Source organism: Tachypleus tridentatus, chromosome 1 (assembly GCF_004210375.1).
Source record: "Tachypleus tridentatus isolate NWPU-2018 chromosome 1, ASM421037v1, whole genome shotgun sequence".
NCBI classification, from domain to species: Eukaryota; Metazoa; Arthropoda; class Merostomata; order Xiphosura; family Limulidae; genus Tachypleus; species Tachypleus tridentatus.
The window spans coordinates 88,485,190-88,493,727 of NC_134825.1; the positions used below are offsets into that span (position 1 = coordinate 88,485,190).

An 8,538-nucleotide genomic window follows, 5' to 3' on the forward strand; every position below is an offset into this window, starting at 1 on the left:
CGCCTGTCTATTAAAAAATGTTTAATAAAAATGAGCAAATAGCCACATAACCCCAATATATGGAGGTCTTGCAAAATGTCATACCTCTATGTAGTATCATAATCCTTCTCAATGTCAAAGAATATTGATACAAGATGTCCTTTGAAAAAGGCTTCTCTGATTGACATTTCAAGTCAAATCAGGTGGTTTATGGTGGAACGCTGTTGTCGGAACTCACACTGGGTGGGCAAGAAGAGGTTGTTTGATTTGAAAAACCAAATAAGATAAGTGTTAATCATCTTCTCAAGCAAATGGATGGTAGTTTAAAAGAATCTTGGGATCCTTCCCAAATATAAAGAAATGTATGACATCAACCTGATGCCAGCATTATGAAAACCATTCTCCTACCACATCTGGTTAAGAACAATCAGTAGATAGCAAGAGAAGCAGAAGATACATGGCATAGCATCTCGTAGTGTACATCATCAGGTCTGACTGATAAAGTGCCAGTTTGAGTTCCACCAATGTAAAGGGGCAATTAGTCATAGAGACAATCAGCTCGAAAGGAAAGAAGTGATCCCTCTGCCTAAGTCTTGATGGCTAAAAAGATGAAGGATGAAGTAGAAGAACTAGACACCCAGCAAAAGCTTTCACATAAAGTATTGGCAACACTCCGGGTATCAGGTACTCAAGTGGACCAGCTGATTGACCCAAGGGGGGCCACCCCAAGGCTGCCCATCTACAGGAAATCACGGCCAGAGTGGTGTGTAAGAGTTGGATCCCTCAGCCACCAGGATCCTCTCCTCCCCTTCACAGGTCACCATGAACAGCAAACATGTGGGTGGATATTTAGGTCTCAGAGTAGGTAAACTGAAATAACAGAACTTTCCCTGGGAGGTTCCCTCACCACGTATAGAAATCCACACCAAGGAGCTTCTCGTAATTCCTCGAGAGCAGAAAATGGTGAACTAATACTATCTAAACAAAGTGTCTCTACCCAATAAATCTTAACAACAAACCAGCCAGACAACCAAAGATAGAACTGAAGAAGACAATCCAAGGTAGATATCAACAAAATTCAAACTACTGAAGAGAATACTGAATGGTTTCAAATAAAAGGTGGATTAAAGATAAATACCTTAGGACAATCATGAGAGTAAGACAAATCCTAGAAAACTGTGATCTGTTTAAAATGATTACAAATTTCAATCTAGAACACCATAGATCCAAAAGGGAATCCCAATCCATTGAATCTAAATAGGCCACCTCCTGGCTGCAATAAGTCAAGTTATGTTAATTCAATAAACATGGGGGAAAAGCATAGTTATCTCATCATGCAACTGAGCAGCAAACCTCCCAGCATGACCACCAATATCAGGAGGAGGAGGAAAACCAAGTTTTCACTTGCTATCCTTTCTGCTAAGCAAAGGAAAAGTAGTCAAATGGAATAAGAGACCCCAAAACCTAAAAAAAAAACAAGTAACCAACTAAAGAAAAGGATCTAGAGGTGGCTCCTCAAAATGATTCTCTGTTTAGGCCAACACAGCAAAAGAATGAGCTATAAAAAGTAAATCTAAAGTGTCACCAATTTTCTGCTGGGTCACTTCCAAAAGCTGCCCCAGAACCCCCTAAAGAGAAACCTTGGTATGCACATCTCCATTTTACAACAGATATCATATCACATACAGTTTTGAAAGCAATCTCTCCCCTGGTTGTTGACAAACACAAGATAGCAGAGGTGGAAGAGGAGGTCTGGTTGACATCTGTAGCAGAAACATTAACTTGGGAATTCATACCAATCACTAAAGTTTTGTTTGTTTCATTAAATAATTTATAAATATAAACAAAGAGATTACTAGTAAAATTAGAATCACATTCAAAGTTATATTGTAAATAGTGAATAATCACAACACTCTTGTTGATAGAAATCTATGTAAAATAGTTTGTCAAGGAAAAACAATTATCTGAATGAAGTGCTTATATGTCGTACCTAGATAGAGGGTGCATTGAATTTGGTGGAGAATTTTGTAAATTAGAATTTGCCTAAGGAATTTGAGCATGGTATAGAAGACTGAAGCAAGCACTGTCAAATTGCTATATTATCAGTGGATGGTAAGTATGTTTTGGAATTACATACATATTTCATAAAATATTTCACTTCAGACATTCCTTCTAAAAATTAGCTTTCAACCCAACTATAAAGGTATTATATATAATAATATTGTAAAATTTGCATGTAAGAATTCTAATGTACTAGAAATAATAAAACACAAACCTAATGTAAACCCTTGTGGGAAAAAATCTTTCATCTCTAATAGGTCACCAAAGCTGTTCAAAAACTCCAGTACCATAACAGCATCACCAAATGATTCCTGTGGAATGCAGCAGTCTAATGGAGTTGGAACAGGAAGATCCTGTAACAAATATCACAAACAGCTTCCATGTTAAAAGTAAATCTAAACATACAAGATTTTTGTTTGTTGTAAAGCAATAAACTACACAATTGGGCTTTGTGTTGTGCTCATACAATTCTCAAAACATCACTTTTAGCTATGGCATAGCAGCTTAAGACTGGCTCCTAGAGTTTTTTTAAGTACAAACTTTTAGCTCATAGCTGTCATATTTTTGACCAATTTGAGATCTAATTACAGTTTTGGACTCAGGTCAAACCCTTTCAACTGATGTATCTAACCACACCAAAGGCCTCATAGATTAATTTATTCTAATCCTGCCTAAAAGAATATCAATTTAATGGTAGGCTGATAGAGATCTTGATGAATAACAAAACTGAATCAGATATGCACACACCCCATGTTTGGTATTGCTGAAGCATAAAAATAAAGCAAAAAGGGGAAAAAGTCTCAGATTAAGTTACTCTAATCCTGCCTAAAATGATTTCAAGTGCCATGGCTTTTGAGGGTCCATTCCTGTTTGTACTATACAATTCATCTACTTTTAATGAAATTGGAATTTTCCATAATGTATTGAAAATATTATTGTAAAAAATGCACTTGTATCAGAACTTTCATCTAAGAGACCTTGTTTATATGACTAATGTTCTAAAATTTACTAAGTAACAAACTGAAAGACTTTTTTCTGAATATTGATTTATCTTCATAGGATTCTGAAGAGAAAAAGTACAAAAATGAAATCTTCTAAAGATTAAAGCTCAACATCTTGTGAGAGAAAACATTAGACACAAAAACTGTACAACTGTTTAAATATTTTTCTATAAAATATATTTAACAACCCTTTTTAATAAAACTTAAAGAAATTTATTATGTTAAATATTTAGAATCCATTTTAGGCTTTAATGAAGTATTTTATCTTTTATTTTTAATACATATAGATGCAAAAAGAAAGTAACAGTCAAAATCCTAAAACTGTTTATCATAATAAATTCATTTTTATATATATTTTATGAATGTACACAAAAGTTCCTACCTTGTTATCATCACACATCAGATCATCTCTGGGTTTTTTCCATTTATGAAATAGCTCTGCTAGGACCCGTTTCTCCTCTTGTCTTTGGGCTTTCTCCTGTAATTCATAAAGTAAATACCTCACCATGGAAACAAATACATTAAAAAAACAAAAAACACATCACTGACATTTTATAAAGATTGCAAAACTAAGTGAAAATTTCATTAAACTGCATTTCAATCTTAACTGATAGCATCTATCAAAATAACAGAAATTGCTTGCAACAACACTGTTTCACCATACTGAAATAATTTTGCAGTTTTAGTACTATTTTTTTACATTCATTTTCTAAAGTTTTTTTTCAAAAAATAATCTTTACATACCTTAGCACGTTCTTCCTTTTTCTTTTGTTTTGCTTCTTCTATTTTTTGTGCAGTTTCTTTTTGACGTTTTAACCTCTTTTCCTCCATTTTCTTCCTTAGCTCTTCCACAGTGAAAGAGTCAGATGGGAAAGCAATGCTCTGTTGTACTTCAACTTTTTTAAAAGGAAGTTTACCTTGGGTGCTTTTCTTATTTTGTGCTATATAATTATTTATATTCAGAAATAGAAACAATTTCATAAATCTTTCAAAAACTAAATTCAGTGACAATTGTATATTTTAACCCACTAGACACTATTACTAAACAAGTTATTCTAGAGTGAATTGTATAATTTTATCACATTCACAAATAAACAATGCTCTCAGTGCCAAACTTAAGGTACACAAAGAAAAATGTATAATTTCTTATATTTCATCTATTCCTTGTTGTACAAAAATGGAGTTTTTAAAGAAATAATTGACTGAAATATTTCTCAAATAATTAAGTCTTTGACTGTAATAAGTATTAAGTAAATACCATTTGTGCATTTATTTAGAAAAATTACAAACTGACATCCAAAACTATGATTCTTACATATTAATTATAGTTATTGATGTTGCTGCTCATCTATTTCTTACACTTACTTAATATGAGCATCATATTTTAAGGCTAAAGGTTATTTTTTTTACAGTGAATTAAAAGCATGCCAACAGATAATTTACAACTAGCAGGGATGTTTTTGTTCATAAAACTTTATCTCAGGTTTTAAAGTTACAATACATACCTGCTTTCTTTTGTTTTAATTTTCTTATCTTTGATTTTGTATCTTTTTCTCTTTTATTATCCTTTTTCTTTCCATACAAAGAAGCCATTTTCATGGCTTCTAGCTGGACAAATGGATCATAATTTGGCTTTTGTATTGACTTATTTAATGAAAAAGAATTTTGATTCTTCTCTTTCTTTTCTTTATTATCAGGGAAAGTAGTTTTCAGGGGTTTTAGCTGAATTAAAATATTTCCATTATTCTTTAAATCTCTTTTCTTTGATGTACACACTTTGTCATTTTTCTCCTCTTTCTCATATTGTTTATCAAAACAAGTCATGTTCAGCTGTTCTAGTTGGACAAGTGGAACACCTTCCTTTTTGGATGAATTATAAACTGATGTTAATGGCCTGTTAGAGATGTCCAAGTCTTTCATGCTTTCAACATGATACTTTGCCTTAACTTTGTCCTAGAAAAAAAACTAAATTCTTTCAACTTTATTCACTCAAAATTATAAAAACAAACAACAATGAAAGGTAAAATTAAGTAACTGTTTATACTTTTAATATATTTCCTGTATTTTCAAATATTCTGGCATACATCAGAAATTACAATCTAAATATGCCTTAGTTAGTATGAAATTACCCAATTTAGCTTTTTACTTATTAACTTTCAAATAACTATGAACGAAATTTTAGTTTGTTTACAACCAAACTTCAAACACCATTCTTTCATTATCACTACTTTGTAAGCAATGAATCACAAACCATTTGAATATTAGCCTGAAAAAGATTAATATCAAGACAACACTCCTTGTAAGCAGTGTTAAGTGATGCAGTTAAAACTTAGGTGTTGAGTTATCAACCAGAACACACTTTTATCTAGTCTATAAAATCTAAGATGAAAACCCAACATTTTTCATATTTATTTTTATAATTATTCAAACTTGAAAAAACACTGGTCAAATAAATGAATTCATTCCCCAATATTTCACTGATGAACTGATTAACTTTATAATCACATATTCTATTTTATCGTAAAGTTACAAGTTCAATTTTAGACTGATATTTCTTTGCATAAGCAAATATTAGACACACATAATCAACGTGTATTTTTCTATACTTTAAAATCAAAAACTGAAAAGATTAAAAAAAGAACATACATATCTTGATTAGAAGAAAATTCTGTGGTTCATTTTTTACCCAACATTTCAGAATAAAACTGGTAACAGGCTTACTGTGTAACTTGTGATCCCATACAACTACCAATATTTTAAATATATGAGCAAAATACCTAAAGGGAAATAAGTTTCCTTGAAACTTAAGATACCCATGATCTAGTTTTCTTTAAGTAATTTTAAATTTTGCTTTAAGGTTTAATAAAATTAGCAAGTCTACATCCAGTTATGCAAGTTTTACATTACTTTTGATATGTTGACAAAGCTAATCAAACAAACAAATTTAAAGTTGTGTTGGGCTCTTAAAGATTTTCTTCTATTCTTGAAATAACTTATTTCACGTGGAAGTTATTTTAATAGAATAAAAACAGACACTCAGTTTGTAAAAACTGAAAACAATAGCATAATCAATCATTCATGACAACTTTTCTGAAGAGTACCATATTTTATATATAATTCTATTGTATTATAAATTATGGATAATTCACCACTTCCTTTTTAAGTATAAAAATTTTAATTCTACATGGTGATATGAGAAGTTAAAATATAAACTGCAAACTTAAACTTGTCAAGGCTTCCAAATAGTTGTATTATCAAATTCCTTAACCAAGTTTCAGATAGCCACTGTTCATTAAATATTCTGATGAGATATTTTAAACTAAAATAATTGCATTCAAACACATTATCACAGCACTTAAAGATTTCTACCTCAATTATTTAATTCATAGACTGTGATTTCATTTACTTACTTCATCTTTCCATAATGTAACACAGGGTTCCAATAATTGTTTCGTAAAACTTTTACGTTTATTTCTGGCATAAGAGCCTTTTTTCTTTCGACTGAAAAATAAAATAAAAGAGAATGAACAACATAACTGACAAAAATGTTAATGTGAGAAATACATAAAAAAATTTAAACTTGAGACATAAAACATTCAAATATTATTTTAGACAAAGATGATTAATAGCAAACTTAGGGTGTTAGATATAATATAAACATAACTATGATTGAGTAATGAGTAAAACAGCTTTGATTTCATTTCACGGGAGTTTGTGTTGTTCAAATAATAGTTTTTAAATCTGATTGGTTAATTAGGCAAAACATATGGCAGATGACATTAAAGTATAAGCTCAGGTATGTGGATCATCATGATGCAAATAAAATATAATTTACAAAATAATCCTTTTAAGTTGATGAAAGGATTCCTGGGTACTGGTTGATACAATTCCTAAAGATTAACATTGATGAAGATGGTTTAGAAGAGTATTAGGATGTGTGTAGGGAAGCATAAGTTGTCACATGAGGATAGGCTCAAAAGAGTTTAGGGTAGCCTGATTAAAGTTCTTAAAATTAAGGGTGTGAATATAATTGAGGCATCATTTTTTGTCTTGAATTCTGAGAGGGACAAAAGCTCATACTCAAAATTTGGAAAGGCCAGACATCTCCAGTTAAGGCACTTCTATTTGTCCAACTGGGTGTTTAATTTGTGGAGAAAAATAACAACATACAGGGTGGCCCGTAAGTCCCTACCCATCCATATGTTATTGTTATATTTAATTATACATTATAATTTTTTTTTTCAGAGAAATATGGCTGATGTAAGCCCATTTACACTTGAAGAGCATATTGTGATAAATACGTGGGTACATGAGCACAAGAATACTGGTGACACCACACAGATACACTGGATACATAAGATATATGGATGGGTAGGGACTTACGGGCCACCCTGTAGAGTGGCAGAGGTTACATCTTTAAAGGAGTTAAAAAAAAGGAAAAAAGGTTGATGAATATTTTGGAAAATCAAAGCTAGCTCTAATGATAACTTACCTTTGTTGAGGGAGATTAGAAAACAAGGTGTTCTTGATAAGCCAAGTCTCCTTGATGTCTTATAACACTATGTAACAAAATTTTTATTTTCTTGTTCCTGGGCAAAAAGTGTTATTTCCCAATTGTTAATGCTTAAACTAAATGGAAAACACACATTTTTTCTTCAAACTTTGCTTTTGTGACCTGAGAGCGTATATTTGGGGGCTAATCCGTAAAAGTGATTTACATTACAGTCGCAAATCTCAAAAAACTACTTGCTTCTAAACGTCTTTGTGTAGTTTTAGTATAAATACATGTAAATCGTGATTCATGTGGTTTTATTCAGACCTTATGTAAATGAAAATGTGCAAATTTGCCTGTTTTTACATAAAAATAGGTTAATTTCTAAATTTCATTATCCAGGTCACAAAAGCAAAGTTTGAAGGAAATAATGGTCATTTTCTGTACTTTTACAACATAAGCAATTAAGAAGTAACACATACTATCCAGGAACAAAATTTGTGTTACATGGTGCAATTGACATTATACAAATTATTATTAGATTCCAATATAATAATCTGAAAAATTAGTGCTTCAAGGTAGATAAATCCAAAACAGCAATTATTCAACATGTTTAAATACACATTTGTAGGAAATGAAACAGCTAACTTACATCACTGCTTTGCTTCCTACAATATATTTGGAACTAGCAGGATCACCACCTCTACAAATTTCACGTAACTTGTTTTTTGGTACAGATCTTGCACTTTTGTTTTTTTTCTTCTTGACTATAGGAAAATTAGTTTAAAAAATAGCTTATGACACAGAAAACAAAATATAAAGTTTAAAATATACAAATGAAACCTTAAGTAAAAAGTAAATTGGTATGGAATAATACAAAATTAAGAGAGACTCCTGAAGCTTGATGACTCTTGTGAATTTCTGGCGAACACTCAACATCATATAAACTTTATTTTACAATACATAAACTCTTTCTTGAATACTGATGAAATATGATTATAGTAT

At 31.2% G+C, this 8,538-nt stretch overlaps 1 protein-coding gene across 1 annotated transcript in view; it reads right to left on the minus strand.

Moving 5' to 3' along the window:
• Positions 1–8,294, minus strand: part of LOC143255160 (bromodomain adjacent to zinc finger domain protein 1A-like) — a 46,759-nt gene extending 38,465 nt beyond the window's left edge. The window contains exons 1-6 of the mRNA XM_076510406.1: positions 8,186–8,294; positions 6,452–6,542; positions 4,547–4,994; positions 3,786–3,982; positions 3,424–3,519; positions 2,255–2,393 (exon numbers count right to left, since the gene is read on the minus strand). Coding sequence (XP_076366521.1) covers positions 2,255–2,393; positions 3,424–3,519; positions 3,786–3,982; positions 4,547–4,961 — 847 coding nt within the window. The 5' untranslated portion in view covers positions 4,962–4,994; positions 6,452–6,542; positions 8,186–8,294. The remainder of the gene's footprint in view (positions 1–2,254; positions 2,394–3,423; positions 3,520–3,785; positions 3,983–4,546; positions 4,995–6,451; positions 6,543–8,185) is intronic.
• Positions 8,295–8,538: the final 244 nt, after the last annotated feature.